The sequence below is a fragment of the Phalacrocorax carbo genome, chromosome 2 (genome assembly GCF_963921805.1).
Source record: "Phalacrocorax carbo chromosome 2, bPhaCar2.1, whole genome shotgun sequence".
Classification (NCBI taxonomy): domain Eukaryota; kingdom Metazoa; phylum Chordata; class Aves; order Suliformes; family Phalacrocoracidae; genus Phalacrocorax; species Phalacrocorax carbo.
In genome coordinates, this window is record NC_087514.1 from 22,517,471 (window position 1) to 22,542,662 (window position 25,192).

At 36.0% G+C, this 25,192-nt stretch overlaps 1 protein-coding gene across 1 annotated transcript in view; it reads right to left on the bottom strand.

Moving 5' to 3' along the window:
• Positions 1–25,192, bottom strand: part of RIMS2 (regulating synaptic membrane exocytosis 2) — a 339,727-nt gene that overhangs the window by 219,255 nt on the left and 95,280 nt on the right. Inside the window, exons 3-7 of the mRNA XM_064442256.1 lie at positions 10,416–10,483; positions 8,611–8,730; positions 6,699–6,798; positions 5,815–5,938; positions 1,030–1,076 (exon numbers count right to left, since the gene is read on the bottom strand). Of these exons, the coding sequence (XP_064298326.1) occupies positions 1,030–1,076; positions 5,815–5,938; positions 6,699–6,798; positions 8,611–8,730; positions 10,416–10,483 (459 nt within the window). The remainder of the gene's footprint in view (positions 1–1,029; positions 1,077–5,814; positions 5,939–6,698; positions 6,799–8,610; positions 8,731–10,415; positions 10,484–25,192) is intronic.

A 25,192-nucleotide genomic window follows, 5' to 3' on the forward strand; every position in this document is an offset into this window, starting at 1 on the left:
AAGTTTATTATAGCTACAAAATGTCAACTGAAGCATATAGAATTAAAAATAGTTTATTCAGATAATTCTGACTGTAATTATGTCAGTAAAGTTGAAGGCCCCAAATTCCTAAACAGTAAAGTTATTATTTTTAACTTCAGTCACTTTACTGTGGTCAAAGGGATTCAGTCTTCTGAAAGGCACATATTATCTTGTACAATCAGACTAATTTTTAATTAGACATTTACAAAAACATAAAGATGCATGTAATGTTTTTTGTGCTTTTTATTTCAAATCTGCAAGGTCTGTAAACTGTCAGAGGAAAAGTTTTGACATATAAAACATAGAGTAAAAGTAAAGTATTTTTATAAATACAAAAGACATTCCACATCACAAAACATAAAATGGATTTTATTTTAAGACTTGGCTGATCTGTGAAAAGTTATTGAAGGAGTTTTCATATTATTATAATCAAATTTATGACACTGCATTTATTCATGGCTTCTGTTACATGTCATTGTTTCTAAAACAATGATAAAAAATAACTCCAGGCAGAAATCCATCTCATCAGATCCAAGCCAAAGAACAAGTTATTTTTCACCACATGAAAGACTGGTTTTGCCAATTTAAAAGGGTGGTGAATAGTTCTAATAAAGTAGAAGTACACTGATTTCAAAGTAGCTATCAGGTTGTAAATAAAGAATATTTCAGTCCCATTTTTAGTTTATAAGGCTCAGTTAAAATACAAAACAACAAAACAGGAAATTAAAAATTATTATTAGGGTTCTTGGATATAAGTTAGAATTATGCTTTACTTTTAAATCAAAAATATCCCAAGCTTTTAACCAAATGACAAGCCTAAATAAAAATATCCTGACTTTGACAGTTTATTATTAAACAAAGGTAGAGAGATAATACAGTAAGATGACAAATTGAGACAGATACAAACAAAGAGACAAGACCTATACTGACTGTAGATGACACTTTTCAATCTATTTGTGCTTACATAAAAGAGAGAGAAGATTTTCCTACCCCAAAAGTGAAACTTACTGGACTCCAGCTGTGCATGTGTGCTGTCAGGTATTCTGGGAATGTCCCTGAAATCAGGAAAAGTAAGACAGGCTGATCCTTTATCTAACAAGCATATTCAAATTTCAGTTATGCTATAACACTTCTCAAGCCCCCATGGAATGCCTCAGGAGAGGTGTATGATCTCCTGGCTCTCTTCAGCCATGGGGAAGATTTATCTGTTATCCAGTACATATAATTTCTGTGGCAAAATAAAGCCTACAGAACAAGTGGTTTGGTGAATGCAGGAGAGAGGCTGCACAGTCACAAATAAAATAATTCTGCAGATAAAAAAATTCTCAGAGTTAATGGTAGACTAAAACTGTGAGTAGTAGACTTTATTTTGACATTATACATTAATTAAAATTATTGACCCTCACTCAAACATACTACACTGCCAATAATGGCTATCCCAATATGGCCTTTACTGTCCTTGAACCCCAAATTTGGACAGTCTTACCTTTTCCATGACTAAGTAAGATGAGCTATTTCATTTAGCAAAGTTGCATACTTGCATATACATGAGATGTTCCATCACCTGTATTAAATTGTGCGTACAGCTATGTAATTTTAAAGTGCTCAGTCGCAATGACTAAGTACCTCATTATGCCCACCCACCCCCCAAAGGAACATAGTCTTCCTATGAGGGGTAAACATTACTGTATGCTAATAAAAACTATCAATATGCTAATAAATCATTTTGGAAGTATTGGAGCAAAACCAAGCAAGATGAAGAACCTCAACCCTGAGTCACAGCAAGAACAATATTTAAAATCATTATGTGTGTTTCAGTGCAGTTGGTTTCTTCAAGGTGTCGGTGCCCAGGTGCTGCAGTGGGGGCTACAGGGTGGCCTCTGTGAGGAGAGGCCGGTGCAGCCCCGTGCTGGACACAGGCAGTTTGGCTCCAGTGGACCCACCGCAGGGCAGAGCTGAGCCCAGCAGCCAAGGTGGTGGTGCCTCTGTGATAACGTATTTAAGAAAGGATTAAAAAAGCTGTGAGCAGCTGTGAGAGAGAAGAGTGAGGAAATTCCTAATAAATTAATCTTCCCCAAGTCAAGTCTGTTTTGCCCAAGATGGCAATTGCTGACTGGTCTCCCCATGCTTATCTTGACCCACGAGCTGTTCCATCTTATTTTCTCCAACTGTCCTGCTGAGGAGGGGAGAAAGGCTGAGAGAGGCTGGGTGGGCATCTGGCAGCCAGCCAAGGCCAACCCACCACAAAGGTATGTGAAAAGAAAGGGAAAGTTAAAAATGCTTTCAGTGATATCTACTGTCTCATACAATTAAAAAAAAAACCAAAACCCCAAACTTATCTAGTTCCTTTTTGGTATACTGTTTCCAAATATTTTTCAAGACTCACTAGAAAGATAGCTTCACTAAGCAGACTGAGGAATCTTTCCAAGTGAATTGATGCACAGTACCCAATAATACAAATTAATCAGAAGGCATGCAACTGGGGTAACCACCCACTGTAGACAAAAGAAAATCGCTGTCTCTGTTGTTAGTAAGAAAAACTTGCCAGAAGCTTACAGAAGCTATTGAATAAGTAAATAGTTAAGTTTTCATATTTGATATCTTTACAATTTATAAAGGCACCCAATACTTGCCTATGACTTTACTTAAAAATACACTCCTGAACCTAACATGTAATTTTAAAAAAGTATTTCTATCGTATGAGTTTGAGAACAAAACTTTGAAAACTTGTATCATTGTGAACAGATTGCATTATGAGTTGTCTATAGATTGCTAAAAGAATAAACTTGAAAGCTTTGAACACTATACTTTCTGTTCCTACAGCATACAGATCCTGGCATCTGATAGTAGTGTGAATGGTATTTCTTACATGGAACTCTCACCAAGATAAATAGATGAAGGAAAAGCAGAAGTACTTTTAGGCATCTCTTTACATTTTAAGATACGTTGCATTTCAAGCAGATTGTATAGAGTAATTAATAAAACACAATGCATCATTCCTTCCAAATTCAAAACAATAGTGACTATGAAAATAACAAGCATTTTAAAATAACTACTTCTGAGAATTAGAAAACAGAAGATAGGTAAGTTCTTTCATGTAAGAGGCAGCCAGCTCACATAGAATAGCAACTTGCCATCAGTTTTTATTTTAAGATAGAAAATGGCTAAATTATATGCCAAAATGGTATGATCTTTTTTTTTTTTTTAAAGGAGCTTTCCATTTTATCTTCCTTTATCATCTTACCTTGCCATCTTCAGTTTTTATAACAATCCACCCATAATAAAATGAAGAATAACTAACAATCATGTTGACTGGAATTTGGTTTTGCTTTCAGAATATCAGGATACGACAACATGTTCTCTTTCTCAGCTAAGTTAATTGTTAGTAACTGAAGATTTCTGTCATGAGTTAGTGCATTGCCATGAGACCATCAAGAGACTGTCTTTATAAGTAAGAGGATATACCTCAATGCAAAAGTGAAATCCTTCAAGTGGGCATCAATTATTCCAATCAAAATATTTATCACCTCAGACATCTGGTAAATCTGAACTTTTTATGATGTTAAATACATTAAAACTCAATTCCCTGTGGCAGAACACAGACCTATGGTGTTATGTTTCCTCAGGCAAGCGTAAGGGATTAATTTCTATATTCCATTTCATTATGACCAAAAATATCCTAAACTGAGAAGATAATATGGCATTTCCAGTTCATCAGCTCAAATCTCATGAAACATAGTTCTGAAGTTATATTGTTAGTATGAAAATACAAAGAGTCACATACATCTAACCAGAATCTAAAACCCTACCAACTTGCAGAAAGTATCACTGAGACTTCAGTTATAAAACCTTTTAGATTAGTAACAGGAGTTTTGGAGGTGAAAACCCTCTTTTACATCTACTGCAACAAGACACTGGGAATCAAGTACACAGAACAACATTTTTCACCCTCATCTGGCTCAGTTCTTTAGACTATGGGGCAGGCAGTTAATGCTGAAGAAGGCATCTTGAGAGCCCACATCACTTTCTTTAAGGAATTATAGATGAGCTGCTCTAGTGACAACAAGTGGAGCACATGGTAACGTAACAGAAGACATGGTGATAAGGAAGGTAAACAACAGATAATAAATATAAAAGCACATGAAGGAACACAGCAGGTTTCACACAATGAAGAGAGTGCAGAAAGAGGAAAAAAACTGAATATTTTCAAGATATGAGCAGTTCCTTGAAATTTTGCTATAAGCTTCTGTTTGAGACAAACTATGAAAGACCTTATGCCTGTATGAAATGAATTTGAAACCTCCTTTTCTGACACAATATTCTTCTAGCAATGTAGTATGTCCCTTAATATTGCTATTATACCTACAACTACCAAGTTATGCACAGGTTTTTATGGATAAGACAGATGATATAGCCTTTACCCTAAAGGGGTTGCAATTCAGTATGTATGTAGGAGATAACCTATCATGTCACTGACAAGATAAAGCAGGTTTAGTTATTATCAAGTTCGTTTAAAATTGTCAAACCAAATTAAGTTCCTACACATTAAGTTCCTGATGTGTCAAATACATTAAGTTCCTATTATAGCTGAACCCATAAGAAGTTATCTTCACTGAAATTCCATCCCCAGATTATATGGTTCTAGATTTCTTCCAGTACTTCTTAATTTTTAGCTGTTGTGTTACCCATGCTTTCTCATATGAAGGTACTTGTCTGCATCTTATACAAAATAAAGGCATAAATGTATTTCTTAATTATAATTAATTATAATTATAGAATCATAGAACATCCCAGGTTGGAAGGGATCTTGAAAGACTAACTGGTCCAACCTCATGTGGAAAAGGGAGCTTAGATGAGATTACCTAGCACCCTGTCCAGCTCTGTCATACACATCATATTAAATTCTCTGCAAATTCAGTGATAAGCACCCCCTCTTTTCACAGCCATGGTGTGATCAGCTATGGAACTTCCAATGGAGAAGTGAAAAAAGGATGGATGTGACTGTAGGCTGTAGGTACTTGGAAGAAAAAGAACAGATGAAGAAGGGGAAGTATTCATGGTCTAATATAACAAAGCAACTAGAAATGCCCCATTGCTATGCAAGAAAAATTTAAGTTTAGACATTGAAGGTAGGTCTGAAAGTTAAGAAAACTGGGCAATGTAAAGCACCAAAGAATAAGTGCCACACATTTTAGAAAAGTACTAGGGCTAGCTATTCATTCAGATATGATCTGTATTAGATAACAATAATCTAATAGATTTTATAGGTGAAGATGATGAGAATGTGGATTAGAGACTTTCCAAAGCATATTGATTATGTTATTAGCATACTGTATTTTAGGCAAAATTCTACATTGCAGATTTTCAGTAAATAGACATCATATTCATAGACCAAATATAAATATATAATTTTATATATCATATAAATATGGGAATGAAGAAATAAAAATCAAGACTCAAGTTTTTAATAAAGGATTGCAACAATAAAGAGTATAAATACAGTTTCAGGACCAATATAGGCTGGATCACCAACTAATCAACCACAGACGGAAACCTATTTTTTACAATATTGGCAGATAATGCCTGGGAATTTCCAAGAGAATACAGGATTTCACACCAACTCTTTCTACTTACTGGTGTGATCTATCATTGTAGCTATGCTTTTGGTTTACAGAATTTTGCACAGTTTTACTGATTACAATGTTTATGAATCTGTTCAATATGCTCTGTCCTAAAAGTGAAAGTTAGCAACATTTTTATCATCTTTAATACAAAATTTACAAAATTACTTACCCTATTGGTCTTGAAACAACAAGCTCCACTTGTGGCTCAGGTTTGGATTCTAAAATGATGTTATACACCTCCTCAAAGGTGGCTCCTTGTAGTAGCCTTCCATTCCATTCTAATACTTCATCACCTATAATTTCAGTAATAACACTCTGCTTAGGACATCTGCTGTGAACTGTACTTACAATGACAATTTAAGCCTTTCTACTCTCAGTTTACTGAATTGTGAAATCTGTAGTTCGGAGTCCTTCATGCAGGAAAATCCTGAGTATTAAAGGTTTTCTGCAGCTCAGCTTCAAATATGTAAAGTTCAGTGAAACAATAATACTATCAGTAGGACCCCTGTTGAATTAGATCTCTCACTCTGTCAGCTGTGTCTTAAAAAACCCCCCACCATGCTCTTTAAAAAACGCAGATATTTAGAAGATCAATTTACTATTTTGAAGATCCATTTACCTCTACAAGTTCAGTATCTACAGTTCAGATAGTTCTTATGTTTATACTGCTTCTACATTCTACAGTCTAGCAATCCATGGTTTGCATGTGGGGATAGAAGCAGTTTCTTAGTTGAGGTGGTCTGTTCGCACATTGGTAATAGCTTTGTTTGATCTAAATAAAATGTGCACCACAAAACGACTGGGCAGGACATCAGTGCAATATTATTTTGAGTATACAATGTGAATAAAAATGTTAAAATATGATTTTAAACAACATGGGAATGTATATATTTCACAAAAATAGTAATGTCAGTAATCTAGTAACTGAACGTCGGATTGAATTCTGTAGTAGTTCATCACATTTAATGTAATTTAACATCTAATTAAACTGGTTCGCTTGTTATCACCTTTAGAAAAGCAACTCAGCAGTATAGATCTATAGTAGAAGCTTACCTGGTCTAAGATGCCCCACAGTATCAGCTAAGCTTCCTTTTTTAACTTTGGTGATAAATGCGCAGAGTCGACCTGATTCAGTCATCTTTCCTCCTACTACCTGTTTCAAAGAGGAAGTATTTTCATAGAATGAAAATTACTTTACATTACTTAAATATTCTGGCAGCAGAAAGAAGAATTCAGTTATTTCCTTGGTTTTCAGGTAGCCCAGGTAAGATATACACTTGAAAAAGACACCACAGAATATTGGCTGCGACAGGTTATGTTTGTACCTATTCTGGCTATTTGTGTAATTTAAACACAATGCAAACACAGAATGCTAAAGCTTTTCAACTTTAGCAAATATATGTATGGTATTTCACTGTATTATAAACTACCACCCAAAAGAAGTAAGGTATTGGTCATTAGACTGCTTACTTCAATACTTTTTAACTGAAAACAGATATATTAATGTAACAGAACTCCTGATGGTCACAGCATCAAACATCTCTATCAATTATTCAGATCCACTCTGGCTGGGCAAGTCAGATGAAAATGCGTGTCATACTGAAGATTTCTCTACAGTACCCTTAACAGCTTTGACCTAACAATTTATCTCAGAATCAGGAGATTCAAATACTAGATTGGTTATAACTGCATAATCTTCAAATTCTTACAGTTTCTTAGCAGTCTTCATACTGGGATTTAAAATTTGTAGGACTAAATCCAGTTTAGGTTACTTTCAATAATGTAAATATTTGAAAATTCAGGTCAGGAACAACTGTTGAAAATTACTCTTTTCAGATATCTATTGAGGTTAAAAAGTGAATCAAAATGGTTCATGAATCTCAGTGAAGAGTTCATCTTTATAATAGAATATTTCAGAATTTGAAACACAGAAGTTTAAGCAAAACATACTTCAGTGTGGCACTGTTAGTTTCTTCTCTTGCACTTTCTGACATTAAGACAATAACACATATACTTAAAGTGATGCTCAACTGCCTTCTCCGCTGACTTCAAAATACAACCATTTGTCAATAAAATAAAAAATCCAAAAATTTCCAAAGCATGTTAGTATATTTTATAAGTAACTACACTGATTTAATCCCCATTTAGTGTGTATGACTATAGCCTAATCTGTGGACTCAAAAGCGATGTGTCATGCTACACAGAGAATGAAGAATTAATCAGACTTATTAATGATTTCTCACAACAAAATAAATACATGCTTGGTTTTTTTACTGTGTATAATTCATTCTCATTCTTGTACTAGTCTTTCTGGAACTTCAAATAATATCACACTAAATGAGATCAAGATACAGGCTAGCAATAGCTTCTTAATGTGTCAAGAGTACTGCATTACAAAAAGATGCAAGCACATTACTTGGTGATAATACACAATAAATAACAGATAATTTTCTGTGTTGTGTATATAAAATGCAGCAACTCAAAGAATCAGAGGGGAAAAAATCTAGAAACAGGCTCTTCCATTGACAGACTCTGCTCTGGATTGAAATGTCATTTACTTCCTCATGTCCCCCAGATCTTCAAAAGAGATAATTTATTTTTCACATTTCTCCCCTCTTCTGGGGAACAGAAATTATACCATGGTGCAATGCTCAATACTGAAGAAAGTGGACAGGGCTTGGCTTGCCCAGCAAGGATGCAATTAGTACCTTGCAGAGCAGACATTCTCAGCAAACTTGTGAAAACATGTCTAGTCTTTCTGAAAAACACAATTTTTTGAACCCGTCAGGGACCATGTAATATTACTCTTGATAACTGAATGTAAAGTGTCTCTATATTGTAATTTTGAGAGTGATAAGACATAGATATCAGTATACATAAACTATACAATAGAAGAATACTTTCATTATAAAGGTAGCTAGTTTAACTGAAAGAGTTTTTAGTTCCAAAATTATTCATTACCAACCTTCAATCCAAGCATTGCTCCTGAGTCTCTTGGCACACTTCCATCTTTTAGTCGTTTATTTAACAAAATCCGGCCAATGAGACGGTCTCCATCTTTGGATGGTTGCCAAGTTACTGGATGCTATTATATAGCATTAATAGAAAATATAGTGAATAGAATTTTAAAGAAAAATATTTCCGCAATACTTTTAATTTCCTGATATACTTTTAAAATGCTGTGAAAGTATTATGATTACACTAACATCTTATGTAATAGAATGACAGAAAACTGTGGTGGAAAACATTTATTTGGACATATAGCCCATCACAGTGTATTTCTAATATGTAATAACATTATCTATTTTACTGAATCCAATCTGTAAATAACTAGAACAATCTTTGCATCTTGATGATTGGGTAGACACAGACAACTGTGCATAGCTGTCTACACACAATGACAATCACAGCTGAGTACTGACAAACCCAACTGTAGAGGTCTAGTATAAAAGTCAGACTGAAAAAGAAGTTTAACTCAAAACAGAAATTTGATGTAAGACATTTTTTCTTTTTCCGCTATTCCAAACATGTCAGTTTTCTCTAAGACTGACAAACTTTTTTAGTGTTTTACTATCTCTCATTGGTAGAACGTTAAAAATTATAGAATAGATTAAAAGGTATACTCATTACTCAAATGTATTGTGTCTTTCTTGGAATAATCACTTCACATATGAAGCACAGTTACAGTGAATGTTATTATTCCCTTACTATATACGGGCACAGTTATACTTGTACATTGGCATAATTAATAAAATTTTAACATTTTATTTTGTGTAATCATAGCATTTTTTCACAGATAAATACTATTTCATGCTCTATTTCGTGCAAAATTAGCAGGCATAGACAAATCTGCTCCCATTACAACTAATAACTCTAAAAAGATTTATCATAATCTCCACCAAACAGAAAGCAAAAATAAAAAATACCAAAGCAGATGGCAAAGCCTTTAATTCTGCACAATAATGCACAAAAATGGCATGGCAACAAAACAAAAGAACAAGCATGACAGTGAAAGGGAAAAAAGAAAAACAACTTTTCTGTGCAGAGAGACCCAATTTTCTCCCTTTTTCACCTGGGGTTTAAACTATTAATTTAATTTCAGCCCCAGGAGTTTGAACACAGTAAATCAAATAAGCCAATCAGTAGAATCCTTATTGTTAATTACTTTATACTTGAAGGTAATACCATGATATGTTATTATGCAACCATAAGAACAACATTCCTTTATGCCTCTCGGTTTTTTTCTTAGGCTGCCAAAGAGTAAAAGCTGCAAGCATGCAGAGACTTTTCATTTGTTTTTCTTTTCTGCACCTTTAGAAATGCTACATTGTCTCTAGAAACACCCTATCTTTTATTTTATGCACTATTTCAATGAGTGACAGAGAGCAAACAAAGACCAAATGAGCAGGTTAAAATGCAGGCTCCATAATCTCAGTACCTTCTCGCTATGGCTATGTTCCTCGTTTAGAGTTGTGCTACTACACGTATCTACCCCAGAGTCTTTTATCTGAGGCTCAGACCATTCCAAGTCCTCTTCCAAAGAGTGGCCACCAAAGCACACCATTTTCTTTTGCCTCTCGGATAAGGTGTTAGAATCCAACAAAACTGCCTGCTCACTAGTTTTTCTTTTTCCCCTTTGACTGTCCCCTATAGGTGTGGGATAAAAAAAAAAGATACAAAAAAGAAAACATGCAAAGGTGTAAATAAAACAAAGAAAATGTGAAATGGTAAAGGAAACTAATGACAAAGGTAAGGCTCCACATGTCTCACCAAAGACATTGGGGATGCCTCACTGCTATGCCAAGACGTATGGTCCAACCAGTTGTAATCCATGTCTCCTGTGAGAATCAGACAGACAAGATAGTGCAGTAAAGGAAAGGTGAAAGAAAGGACAGACAAAGATACAGCAAAATTGTAAAGACTTCTGATTATCCTATTGTGATTCAAAACCTCTGCTGGCAGGACTTGCAAAGTGCTTCCAAGAAAAAGTTACGGCTGCAACAACAGAGTATGTGGAATATGAAATACAGTGAGGAAGGAGGTAAGTTTGTGTGTGTCTACATGTGCATAAATTTATGTATAGTGTAAAGCATCATCGCTTCAGAGTTTTTAACTGTTCTTACAAAACTACTTACAGTAAATTAAATTAAAAGACAAATCGTATTGAATTCCTAACAGAATTTTCAGGAGGGAAAGCGTTTGAATATGAACTGCGTTTTCATCATAATCTAAAGAAAGAGTTTTGTCTTAAGGAATGTAGTTCTTCGCTTTTCTAACACAACCTAGTATTTATTCTAATCACTTCAATAAAATACTTGAAAGAATTGTACTCTATATTCAGCTGTACAACAGGTGATCTGTTAAATATAATAGATTAATTAGAAAAACAAACATAGAAAATATTTTTAGAATAAAAAGCATTTTAACCTTGCTTGAAATTCCCAGAAAAATGTCTACTGGTTAAATATCAGGAAGAATTCTAGTAAGTACAAGTACCTCATAACTGGGAAAAATGTGTAGGGTTTTGATGAAAAAAATATATATGTGTACTTTTTTTATAGAATCAGAATTTAACCTGTATGGCAGACACATGGTAGGAAGAAAGTCTTAAAATATAGTTTTAAAGAAAAGATCTAAATTAATGCTCCTGTCCCTAGAACTGGAGAATGACTCATGCATTTTAATAAAACATTTTCTTTTACGTAGATACTTTAAATTGTAAATTATGCCCACACATTTTGCATTATTATATTTCTCTCTCTTTTTTTTCCCCGCGATTGTTACTACATGTTACATTAAAAATGTTTTGTTACTAATGCTACATAATATTTTGATACTACTGTATGCAGGAAAAGATGTTGACTTCTCTATTGAATTTCATGACCAAAAAAACACCAAGCCAAAGTAGTTCTGCTCCTTTTAGCAGAGACCACAAACAACATTTTTGTGTTTCCATTACTTCAGATCCTGTTTTGGCATTGCTCAACTTATTCCTCTGAAACTACCTCAATAAGTTGGTGAAATATAACTAATAAGTCTAATCAAAGTCTTAACATTTGTCTAGAAAAGTTTACAAAGATGATCTGAAGACAGCCCCATAAAAACTAAGTCACAAAAAGCTAATCAATAGTTTAGAAAGGTAAAATACAGTCTTCTCAGAGGCATATTATGTACAATGAGAAATATGACCTTTTTTCACTTGTTTTCTCCTAATATATATACTCGCATATGCTATATGGAAAAAAAACCAAGATTCATTTTAATTTTAAAGAAGGAAATGTACGGAATACAAAGGTTTTATTTTCAAAAAGACATTTTGAACTTAGTCCCTTATATTTTGCAGAAACATCGTAGAATATGAAATATCCTTTGATTTGACAAAAGCAGTGGTAAGGGACCTCATGAAATTATTTTGAAGCTTTAATTCATTCATATTTTCTAAGTAATAAATGGGCCTGCTGTAAATGTGTTAACTGTGTTTCTTGATTCTTGAAAGGAAGATAACATTTTAAAATGGTAAATTCTCACCAAAACTGCTTTCTCATGACAGTTAACATCCTGACTGCATTTTAGATAAAAGTGTGGCTATCCTAAATGGAAAAGAAATATTCTTCTGAAAGCTAATAACATTTTGCAGAAGGTACTTCTGGCATGAAATTTCCACTGCTGTCTTACCTCTGTCTCCAAAGACATTGCTTCAGAGGAACTAAGTGAAATCATTAGCAAGCTCATGAAGATCTAGCCTTTACTGCATAAATACACTTTCGAGATATCCAGAAGATGACAAGAGTTCCAGTCTACATATTGCCTGTTTTACAAATCCTCATTTTAAAATATATTTTAAAATGGCTCTTAAGTGAGTAAAACTCACTTACAGTAATGATGACTTCTCAGCATTAATTGCATGAACTGACGGTACATGAGCCCATACTGTTTTCCCAGCAGTTATTTTCTGTGTCATCAGTACAACTGCCGTAATCAAACCCAAAGTCTGACTAAAGAAGTTGTAATTTGTTTCCCTATAATTTGCTACCCAATTATAGGAGGAAAGCACTGAAATAAAATGGGCTTTCTAAGCCAAACAGTTAAAACTGATCATTCTTACTGATTCTAATTCCTGACTTTTCTGAGAAATTGTGTATTTTCATTGAAATTACTAAATTTAAGCGTAGATCTCTACCATTAGGCATTAAGAATCCAACATTTCAAATTACTGGCCATTTTTAAGGTTTTCAAATTCTCAGCAACAATCTCAACTATCACTTATAATCCAAAAGAAGCCACCAGAAGGGAATCCAGGAGTATAGCTATTATGTCCTTGCTGTTCTACAGTGAACATAACACTTTACCAGTACTTTCTGAAACCCATCATGGCTTTGCCAGATTTCCCGCATGCCTTTTCGCATATCAGTTGTACGGTTTTGTATGAGCTTGCCAAGAGCAAAGATTCCTATCAAACTGAACTTTCACTTGTATTTCTACATAGAAAACACCTTCTTAAAAGTAGGAAAATAAGTTATTGAAAAGTTGAGGCCCCTGAGATGTACTGACCATATACATGTTCCCACTGCAAATGTGCATACACCTGGTCACCAAAAACTGGTCTAGTCTTCGCTTGCTACTTGCATGTTCACAATATGTGCATGTATGCATACACTCAAAGACAGAAATTAAATTGGCTTTACAGTAACTGTATGGTACAGATGTGCTGTACATACATAAGTTCATCCTATAGGTATATGAGGTGTATATGAGCAAATGTTGATCAGTGTTGGGCTCTAACAGTCTGGCATATGCACACCCACATTTGAAACATACACACTGACTTTCAGCTAGAGAAAGAAATTCTACATCCTTCATTTTTTTAATAGAGCTCTCCAAAACAGTAACCTACATACATTAACATATAAAATAATATGTAATATTATTGATATATTGTTTAAGTTATTGAGAGTGATAAACTTTTGAGTGATAACTTAAAAGTTTTAAAACTTCCCATTGTACAGTAAAAATAAAATACACTGTTTATTTTCCTACTATAGAGCTTCCAATTTCTGACTACTTTCAGGGAAAAAAAATCTCTTCAGTCCTTTTACATCCTGTTAGAGAAATTTTACAGATAACTCTCGAGTGAATCTAGAGACTTCTAATTCTTCTACCCAAACTTTGGATCTTTATTGTACAGATCTATACTTATGAATTAATCAGGCTATGTTCCTTATACAGTCAGTGAAGGGAAATAGAACTTTTTAAGGTGTGGGTTTTTTGACCTGTTTTAGATGTGTATTTCCAAGTGGGATAAAACATACCTTAATCATACCCAAAACGTCTTAGTTCTCAACCACTGCTTATAAAGTAGGTCTCTGACTCATTCAGATGTTCATCATCTTTTCACCAGGAGAACCCTACTACTCTAAACTACTATTTTGACACAACCTCAACTGTTTGTTTACATATCCAAGAAAATACAAAAATTATCAAAGAAAAGACTCAGGACTCTTCAAGCTGTCATGGATGGCAAGTCTACTGGACTGATTTTATAGAATTAGAAATACCAAATATTCCTTTTAATATGTCATTTGAACAGGGAATCCTATACTTTTTTTCACTCTTCACCCTAGCAGTGGTAATGGACCTCTGGACCAATTTCTGCATCCAAGTGTTTAAACGTAGGTCCTAGGCTCACCTGCTGCTGTAACTGATTTCTGCTTACTAAAAAGGTTTCCAAGAGTCCTCTCGCCCACGTATTACTATGTGGTGCATCCACATACTATATGAGTTGAAGATTAGACAGATTTAGACCATCACACCCAATGCATTAGCACAAAAAAATGACTTATATCTTAAAAGATCCAGTTATTTTGCAGCAACAGTTACTCTTTATCAAAAGGTAAGCCCTGACCCTAAACCGGCATGGTGGAACACATGCAAAGTTGAGCCTGTTGCTAGATTAAAGCACTCCCACTTCTTGCTCTACTATTTACATCTTGACTTTTCAGTCAAGATGTAGAAAGCTGACTTTCTTTTTAATTTGTCTCACAGTAAATATGAATTATTCTAAAATTGTAAGAAAATAGGCAACAACTCTATCCAAGACTGTTTTCCATTAAAATATGTAGCTATGTGTTTCAAAAAAATTGTCATAGAAATTAGAAATTATAAAGCCCTTGTAGGTCATCTAGAGTTTGCCCTTAACACGGCATTAAGTCATCTAAATGACAGGCCAAATACTACAAAAGTTAATTAAATGCAATCAAACTATTATTAATAAAATATTTAAACTTATATATGCAGGAATCCCTGTAGCATATTACATTTCTATGAGAGACATGTATTGTTTAGTACACCCTCACTTTTTTGAGGTACAATGAATGACCTCATAAAATCACTGGACATAAATTTTTCAGTGCAAGTTCTATAAATATTAAAATCTTCACTGGGTAAATGATTTGTGAAATCTTGTAAAATTAAAACTGAGACCTGTAAGACACATAGTTCTTTGTTTCCCTACAAAAAAAATTGTTAAACCATAACCTTTCCATAACAAAGACATTGTCGTTTTAATTCTGACTACCAGAGAATACACTTGCTGGCCTCTTAGATATTTCTCTTCCACAACAGCAGATGCTTTATTATTGAGCATATGTGCATTTAGGGTGTGCGGCAGAAATTACTCAGGAAAAAATGTCACCTTATTGACAAATTATATAAGCTGTAATATCAAAGCCATCTTTCATGGAAAAAGGAACTAATGTATTACTAAGCAAGATACAATCTTAGCTAATGTCATTAGAACAGCATTCAGATGCCTCATATGTTCAGGAGTGCAGCTGGATACAGGAAAGGACATATGTGAGGTCTGCTCGTATTAATGTCAGTGAGCACTATGTGTATATGGAAAGCTTGCATGGACAAATCAAGTTGGGAGAAAATCACATCAGTGACTTAGCCCTTCTGTATAAATGGTGTTAAGCTGAAGCCTTTGTAAGCTTACTGATGTTTAGTATGTTTTGCTCATTTTCTTTAGCCAAACGAAATAGGCAGAGGAAAAGCTTTTCTTCTCCACCCAGGAACCTGAAGCAATGGGAACTTCCCATAGTGATGGGAACCTGAATGACACTGTATATTTGAAATCATTCAAGTCAGTTTCCATTCCCCTTCTATTTTAATGTTTGATTATGTATTTTTTGCTTCTTAGAACAGCTTTTCCACCCAGAAATACAGTACTCAGTATCTTGAAAAGGCATTAAATATTTTGAATCTAACCTACACAGTATGCATCCACTCTTTCTTGAGTGTTGTCCAAGTTCATCATCAAGTCCCAAACCATTTATCTTCCAACCCGTTTAGACATAAGGCGCACAACTTAATTGGCCATTCTATACATGCAGAGTTATTTGGGATGCTCTGAGGTGCCTAAAATCTTCACACAGGATATATAGATGATCCACATCCTTCCTATCTAAACCAGGACCTATCTAAACTGGAAACTTTTTCCCCTGGTAAATTAAAAACATCATCTTGCTTTGAACCAAGTAAAACAAAAATGTTTTTCCTTAAATTCAAATCTCACTGCCAAAAAGGACAGGTCATATAACTTTAAATTCTTCAAGCTGCAGAGTCTACCTGACTACATACTGCACACTGACTACATGAGCCAACGATTGTGCAAATATGTCATTACTTAAAACTATAAATTATTTAACCTTGCAATTGGGTGAGTATATTCCCCCTCCAAGCTGATTATCAGCATAAAGCTATATTGAACATAGCAAATCCCATGCCACTTGATCCTCCTCTTAACTGCAAGGCTCCCAGTGAAGCCTTATACCAGAACAACTCTGGAGAGAAGTGGAAAGTGGACTACAGGTATTGAAGAACTCTCATTTAAGCAGGTCCCTTTCTGTGTTTGCAATACTATCCATCTAGACTGCCACACAGTGGGTGACTCCAAAGAGGATCTACACAGCCATAATTGCCTGGAAGTGTTTATATGAGTGCTTCAACAATTGCTCTGGACACTTCAGTGACATGTTAGCATTTGGTGCAGAAACAAATGCAAAGTTGCCTGGCACATGTGAAGCACAGAAATATCTTTCAGCAGTCACTAATGCAGTTTGAACACTGATGACAAAAGGAAGCGTCTTCTTGCAGGTCTCATAGCAGGCTTTGAAACTTCCTATCATGCATTTGAATATTTCTGTTTGGAAAGGACTATTCCTCTGGATTTGTCAGCTTTTGGCTTGGAACAGCCAAGGAAAATGTCTGAAGGTTCTGGTCCTACCAAAACAAAAAGAGATGCTGTTCTTTATGTAAAGGATATGAAGTACAGTCTTGACTTTTAATATGTGAAATACAGAGAAATGCAGTAGTCAGGAGAAAAATCTGTCAATCTTCATTAGTGGTAAGGAAGCTGTGGACCACACTCCGGTGTTTGCACTTAGCCCTGACTATGCAAATCAGTGACACCTATGCTAAGAGGTGTACTGAAAGGCCTCAAGAGCCTTACTGCTAGGGGCTGGAAATTCTCAGGGCAACCAGATAAACAAATGCAAAAGATCTAGGAGATCTTTTTGCTACATTTCCTAGGAAGCAGACCTTGACCCACTTGTGAGATTCGGTGCTGCAGTTCTTAGGAGAAGTCAAAGATTAAGTAGTGCTGTCACACTTCTGCACAGGGACTTGGCAGTCATAAGTACTAAGAAGAAAATCACTACGTACAATTCAGCAGAGATTTCTGATTTGGAGCTTAGAATACTACCAGGTGTTGTAATAAGTAGGAAAGTGTCCCTCACCTGAAAAGCAGATACATCCAGAATTCATCTCAGGTAGTTTTAGATTTCTATATCTAAACTAGTTATTCTTGGTTCCATTCATCTGACTTATTTTATACATCCACTGTAAGGCTGACATGAACTGTACTCAAGAAGTGTCTATTTTTCTTCACTGACTGTAAAAGAAGTCAGGGTGATTAGCATGGGTGTAGATGTCTAGTTTGTGGATGTCTACATTTAGTCAGATGGAATCCCAGCTCTGACATAAGAATCTGCAGGTTTATAGTAACCCTACATGTGATAAAGGGTCTAAGAGTGATTTTGTGTGACCCTGAATAACTGCCCTTGTTAATGGTGAACACTGATTAACATTTCTTATGACCAGGAAAGAAAAACAGAAGAGAGAAGCTACACAGATGGAGGAAGATCCTAAACAGCAGAATGCTCCAGACCATAAGGCAGGTGAGAGAATATATTTGGGGAAGGGGGAGCACATAACAGTGCATACTCATGTGGCAAGAATGATGACATCGAGAGCGTGAGGGCATTGGGGCATTGACTAGAGATACTGCCACCAAAGAAACTTCTCTGGTCTACATTAATCAGAGATTAAGAATTTAAAAATAATCTATTTCCTTTTTTTTTTTTTAAGTGATACTGTTTAAGGAAAGATGTTATTAAAAATTAAGATCCTGGTGTACCCTCAAACAATATGTAGCCTTGTTTTCAACTACTGCTAATACTGCTCAACAGAAAAGATATTACTCTTAACAGAAAGTATTATCTAATGTAAAAGGTGAAACGATTTCAGCATGACTATTTTGTTCTGGCTTCTTTCTGAAGCTGAAACTTAGCATCACTGTTGATAGAAGAATATTTACCGGAAGTATTTTCTTAAGTATGTCTTGCTGGAACGATTTAAATTACAGGAAAGACTCTTCAAAATTACATTTTCTAAAATAAAATTTGGCTTAGTCTATTAGTCAAACATATTTTGATAAATGTCTTTTCTTGGAATAAATTGAAAGAAAGCATATCAACATGGCAAACACATTTGCATGATAAATTTCTCACTTCCTATAGAAAGCTACTACATATTATAACCAGTGGGCTGGAGCTAAAGAAATTAAAAAGAAGAGAAAAAGAAATACCAGAATTTATTAATGGAAGTCTACACTCACCAAACCCCCACTGGAAGAGATGCTTCCAGTCACAGCACAGTGGCACATACTAGATGACCTCATATACCTATAGCCATGTCTCTCACATGACACCTGGAGTGTGACCCTATATGTCACACCACAACTTCCATCATATGATCCAGCACACAGACTCACACCCTGGGTGACTAAGAAAATGGACCTGTACTGTTAAGAAGTCGTGGGAAACAGCCAGACATTTCATACTGGGGACCCAGTCAACCACTGACAGTTGATTAATATTAACATTCAAGTTTCTCAGGTTTACACACCTTTGTCATATGTGCCCTGCTACTCTATTTCTAATAATATCAGGGAAAACTGGAACCAACGAAGCATGATATCCTATAGACACCTCTCTTGTGTCTTTAGGACTTTGTCTTAGAATGATGTTTACTCCAAATGACACCTTTGACCCTACTTCTGGTATTTTCACTTTTCCAATTCTTCCTTCTCTTCTCTCTGTAGGAAGTTTTGAGCCTATGCCTGGAAAAGAAAATTCCTTCAGCAGAATACAAAGGAAAACATGCTTTGGAAAGCTTAGAAAAGACAGTATTTCTGGATCATGCCCAGTAGTAAATAATCAAAAGAAATTTACTACTTTTATTTTTATTCTAGTCTAAATTTTCTTTACCTTCTTACAGGATATGCCTTTTTCCTTCTTCCTCCCTATTCCCATGCACAAAGACCATACATATGTTCATGGGCTGACCTCACACATCTTTCTAGCTTATCTGTCATTACCATGCATCCCTCCACCTCAGGGTTCCAACTGACAGCTTCATTGCAAGTTGTTCACCGTTTCGGGCTCAGAACCAATATCAGAAATACCAGCTCACCTATACCTGAATGAGGGACTCATTTAAAGAGGAAAAAAGCACTGTTAGTAATGCAGGGGAGAATAAAACGTACTAATACCATTGAAGAATCATGTATCTGGCCCTTGTTTCAGCACTTTTGTAACACTGTGATGATATTCCCATCAACTAGAAGTAGACAGCCTAGTTAGGTGTCCTGAATAAGCCTACCTCTCTTCACAGACTATTGTACTGAAAGTTAACAAGCTCTTGGACATAATGCACATAGAAACTAACGGGTGTCTGGAAGCTGAGAAAAAACCCTGTGTCTCCCAAAGCGCTGGCTTAGAAAAATTAGGCACCTTGGAAAACGATTGCTAAGGAAGCACAGTCCTGTCATACAAGCACAGGATCCAATGGTTCTGTGACATGTTGGAGCTGCTGCACAACTGGGAATTGATGTGCACATGCACAACAAACTCATCCTCTGACTCTGAAAACAGTCCAGGCAAACTCAACTGTCTTGCTGCCAACAGCAAGGCAACAGTAAAACCTGCCAAGCCAGTTGGAAACAAGCCTTATAGCAACCTGGAAGAAAACTCTGTTCATAATTGGAGCAGTATGAAAATTTGTGAGAAACAGCTGCAATGTTTAAGAAACAGGTTTGGGTCTTGTGTGCTCGTGATACCTAGATTTCTTCTTTTCATTACCATTTTATTTACATGCACTGAAGGAGGCTTGGTTGAACTGAAGAAATAAGTAGCTTCAGGAAAACTCTATTTAGCATTAGTAGACACATTTACTTATGCATTTCAGTTTGTGCTGGCTTACCCTATATTCAGCTTTCCATAGATATACACTCTTTTTACATCCTGAAGTTGTGAGTTTCGCAAAATGACTATCAGAGTAGCTCCGACAAGGCTACTTGGCATCTAGAAGTCTCAGGGGCACAGGATTTACTGCACATGCACTGAATACTAAATGTGAACCTATTTATATTTGGACATTTTGGACATACAGATGAGCTCTCTACCTTTGAGAGGCATTGTTTAACTAGGTCCACATTATAGCTTCTTTTAGAAACAGGCATCTGCTGACAGAGAGTCTATACCAATGTTTTCTTCAAATATTACATTTAAGGCTACTAGAACAGCTGAAGCCAATGCAAATTAAAGTATATATTTATTTTCACAACGTGTATACAAAACATGTATACTTATTTATTTTCAAGCTTTAGTGCTTGATGTCAGTACTAATTATTACAGAAAATAACCCTAAGCTACTTTGAATCGGTGTATCTCAATTACTAAGTAAGCTTCACATTTACAAAGTTAAGACAACAGGAGACCATGAAAGACAGGAATGGAGTGGATTCTTTACAAGATGTGATGTCAAATTCACAGACAAGAAAATAAACTTAGCATGTCAGTTGTACTCATGACAGACCTGTATTAATTTAGTCAAGAGAACGATCAACCATAAGTAAATCTGAAATAATGAACATGTCAGGAAGGAAAGGAAAATCTTCTTAGTTTAGTTTTAAAGAAGCAAAAATATATTCCTTCATGAGCTTTCTATAGTTTTATTCCCAAAGTCATATAGAGATATTGTAACGAAAGGAGACACTACTAACATAGAGATGCCCTCTATTATAGGCACATCATTATCTAGAATCAATTTCCATCAGCAGCCTAACAGCCAGGCATATATTATGATTGAGGATCAGCCAGCTGTTTCATTGATCACATCTTTTTCTTTTCTCTCCACTACTTCCAGTCAGCATCACTGACATCTTGCTACCAAAAAGCGATATTAAGAAATACTCATCTTGCAATTTTCAGTATGAAATAACCAATGAACAAATAATGTGTCTAATAGAATAATACAATAAAAATAAAAATTAAAAATCATTTTAAAATATAAATATCTAAAATTTTGAAGTGAAACAATCTTATAAAATAATCAAACCAATATCTAAGTTCCAGTTTACCATTACCTTTTTCTGTTCAGTTACTAGGTTTTGTTTGGGAGGAAAAAGTATCCTCCACTTCTACCCTTGGACATAGCTGTTATCCTGTAAGGACAGCTGGAGGGAAGGGGTAAGACTTACATTCTCTAATTGTCTAAGCAAGCATAATTTTTAACTAATTCAACCTGCTAGATTCTCAAAACTGATTTCTAAACTGCAGCAGACATAACATAGGCTCACTTGACTGTTAAAATGATTGAAGAAACAAGAGCTTAATCACAGCAGTAAATCCAAAATATCATCCATCCCTGGCACCATACAGGCCACAAACAGTCTAGAAACACACAGAGCATCTGCTGATTCAGTAAGCTGGAATGGCAGCAAAAAAGTCAGTGCAAGAGGGTTTTTCATCACCTTGACACTGCAATAAAAGCTTCTGTAAACATGTAATTGGATCATTAATTATTGATCTCTCCTTTAACAGTCGCAATGAAGAAAGTAATTTGGTATATGCAAAAACACCTATTGTTTTGAGTTTGGTTACATGTTATTTTTGTCAAACCACCTTCTTTGAAGGAAAATTAATTACTTCCTTAAAGATGAACAGAAAACCTGAAAATGAAACTCCAGTGGATTCCAGAAGTAACAATCATAATGAGCTGTCTAATTTAGTTTTGTACCTTCTATGCACAGGTTAGTATGTGAATTATTACAGAAGCTTGACCCCTACAAATCGATGGGCCCTGATGCCATTTACCCAAGGGTGTTGAGGGAGCTGGCTGTCGTCATTGCGAGGCCACTCCATAATCTTCAAGAAGTCATGGAGAACAGGGGATGTCCCAGAGGACTGGAGGAAGGCAAATGTTACCCCTATCTACAAGAAGGGCTCGAAGGAGTATCCGGGTAACTATAGGCTCATCAGCCTTACTTCAACCCCTGGGAGAGTTATGGAACGAATCCTCCTGGGGGCCCTCACAGGTCAAATGAAGCACATGATTGGGAAAAGCCAACATGGCTTCACTAAGGGCAGATCGTGCTTGACAAATCTGGTGGCCTTATACGACAAAGTGACTTGCCTGGTTGACATGGGGTGGGCGGTGGACACTGTCTACCTGGACTTCTCCAAGGCTTTTGATACGGTCCCTCACAGCCTCCTCCTGGAGAAATTAATGCGTTATGGCCTAGACAAGTGGTCTGTGCAGTGGGTGGGCAATTGGCTGACAGGCCGCACCCAGAGGGTGGTGATAAATAGCTCTTTTTCAAACTGGCAACCTGTCACTAGTGGTGTCCCCCAGGGATTGATATAAGCCCAATGTTATTCAACATCTTCATAAGTGATCTGGACAACGGGATCAAGTGTAGCTTGATGCAGTTTGCTGATGACACCAAATTGAGCGGGGAAGCAGACACTCCAGAAGGGAGAGCCGCTCTGCAGGAAGATCTGGATAGCCTGGAAGAGTGGGCCAACAAGAACCTTATGGAGTTCAACAAGGACAAGTGTAAGGTCAAGCACCTGGGAAAACATAACCCGGGAGTGCAGCACAGACTGGGGTGCACTTGGCTGGAGAGCAGCTCTGTGGAAAGGGACCTGGGGGTCCTGGTGGACAGGAAGCTCAACATGAGCGATCAGTGTGCTGCTGCAGCCAAGAAGGCCAACAGGATGCTGGGTTGCATCAAAAAGGGCATCACCAGCAGAGAGAAAGAAGTCATTATCCCACTCTACTCAGCACTTGTCAAGCCACACCTGGAATACTGTGTACAGTTCTGGTCCCCGCTATACAAGAAGGATGTGGACAGGCTGGGAGGCGTCCAGAGAAGGGCCACCAAGATGATCACAGGATGGGGAAGTCTGCCGTACAAGGATAGGCTGGGAGAACTGGGTTTGTTCAGCCTTGAGAAAGGGAGGCTTAGAGGGGATCTCATCACCATGTACCAGTACTTAAGGGGTAGTTACAAAAAAGACGGAGACTCCCTTTTTACAAGGAGTCACATGGAGAGGACAAGGGGGAAAGAAGATAAGTTGCTCTTGGGGAGATTCTGATTGGACACAAGAGGGAAATTTTTCATGTTGAGGACAGTCAACCATTGGAATAATCTCCCCAGGGAAGTGGTTGACTTTTAAGATCTGGCTGGACAGGGTGCTGGGCCATCTTGTCTAGACTGTGCTCTTCCTAGAAAGGTTGGACTAGGTGATCCCTGAGGTCCCTTCCAACCTGTGATTCTGTGATTCTGTGATCATTATACTATGTAATCGTTAGTTTAGAGCAATTACCTGTTCCACCTGGTTTACAGTTTAAAGAACAGATGTGCAAAAATAAAATAGCAATGACCAGGGTTGTTTTTTAAGATGCTTTAGCACCATCAACCTTATTTTCTACCCATGTATATTTATATGTACATATGTGCATGCAGGAAAATTCACATACTTGTTATATTGAGAGGAAGGTTAGGTTGCAAAATGAAATATTCAGAAGGTAAGAATGATGAGACTTAGTTTGCCATGAAGTATTAATTTAGTTCCTATACAAATATCTAAATGTATAATGTTTCATAATATGATGGCAAACTCCCCCCACCCCCATGACTACAGTCATCTTCTGTGCAGAGAACAAAGGGTGTAGATTAAATAAGTAACTAATCAATATCTTTGTTTCTTCAGTTAATTACCCCTTTCATTACTTACTGAACATAATCTAAATGCAGATCTAAATACAATGTTATTTGTCTCCTGAGAGTATTTCTGTGGTGCTCTCAGAGTATGTTAGTTCTGCAGGAGTTGGGGTTAAATTCAAGGAATTTTTTCTTTGTAGTCTGCTTGCATAATGAAATGAAGTGGATGCTACAATTACCCTCTTTTAAAATGAGCTGCTGGCATACAGAAGTAGAAGCAAAAACTGTGAAATGTTCTAGTTTTCAGTGCCAAACTTGAGAAATACAGGGCTTGATTTTTCTTCATAATTTCTGGGTTGCAGTTCTGCCTTTTCCTAGTTCTATTATATCCATACTTAGTAAATGACAAGAATTTATAAAAATCTACTTACCAAACAAGCTTTAAATTCTATTATATGATTGAAACATCAAAATTCCTTGTCCCAACATCCACCCAGGACTGCTCATGTGTATGTATACAAACTGGATGGAAACCTCCTTTGAATAGAAGTTGTCTAAGGATGTTTTTCAGAGAGAACAGATATGGTTGGTAAAATGTTGTGGAGATACAAGGCTAAGATTGTTAAAGTCACATATAGAGAGAAATATAGAAATATTCACATTCCAAAATTAATTTTGAAACCTAATGATAAGAAGTGGATTTCTTAACTGTAATTTTCAGTGTCTTCATGATTTTAAAATAATACAGAACAATGGAGGAAGGCTCCATGAAGGAATCGTTGGTTGATGTTAGCTCTGTAATTATTTCATTTAGCTGAATACATAAATAAGCATGTTGCTTTCCACAGTCAAGAACTACTCCCATAATTATAGCCTTCATAGTAAGTGAAGCTGTAATAAAAGTTACATAAGGGATTTAATCTGAGTCTCCTGTTTTTATATGATCACAATTATCCAAAAATATATCTCCTGAGGCTTAATGTTTCCAGAATGATTTTAAGAAAAAGGTCAAAATTTTTCACTACTTTTTAAGGAAAATTCCTTCACATCCCCTACTTATTCATCTTTAAATTCTGGAAAGTTGAGGTGAGAGGAGTAAAAAAGTCATAATACTTAAGGCCAGCAAAAACAGCAAAAGTTTTCACCTCATATCTTGGACCAGGTCGTACACTATGGAGACTTTTGTTGCACAAAGCAG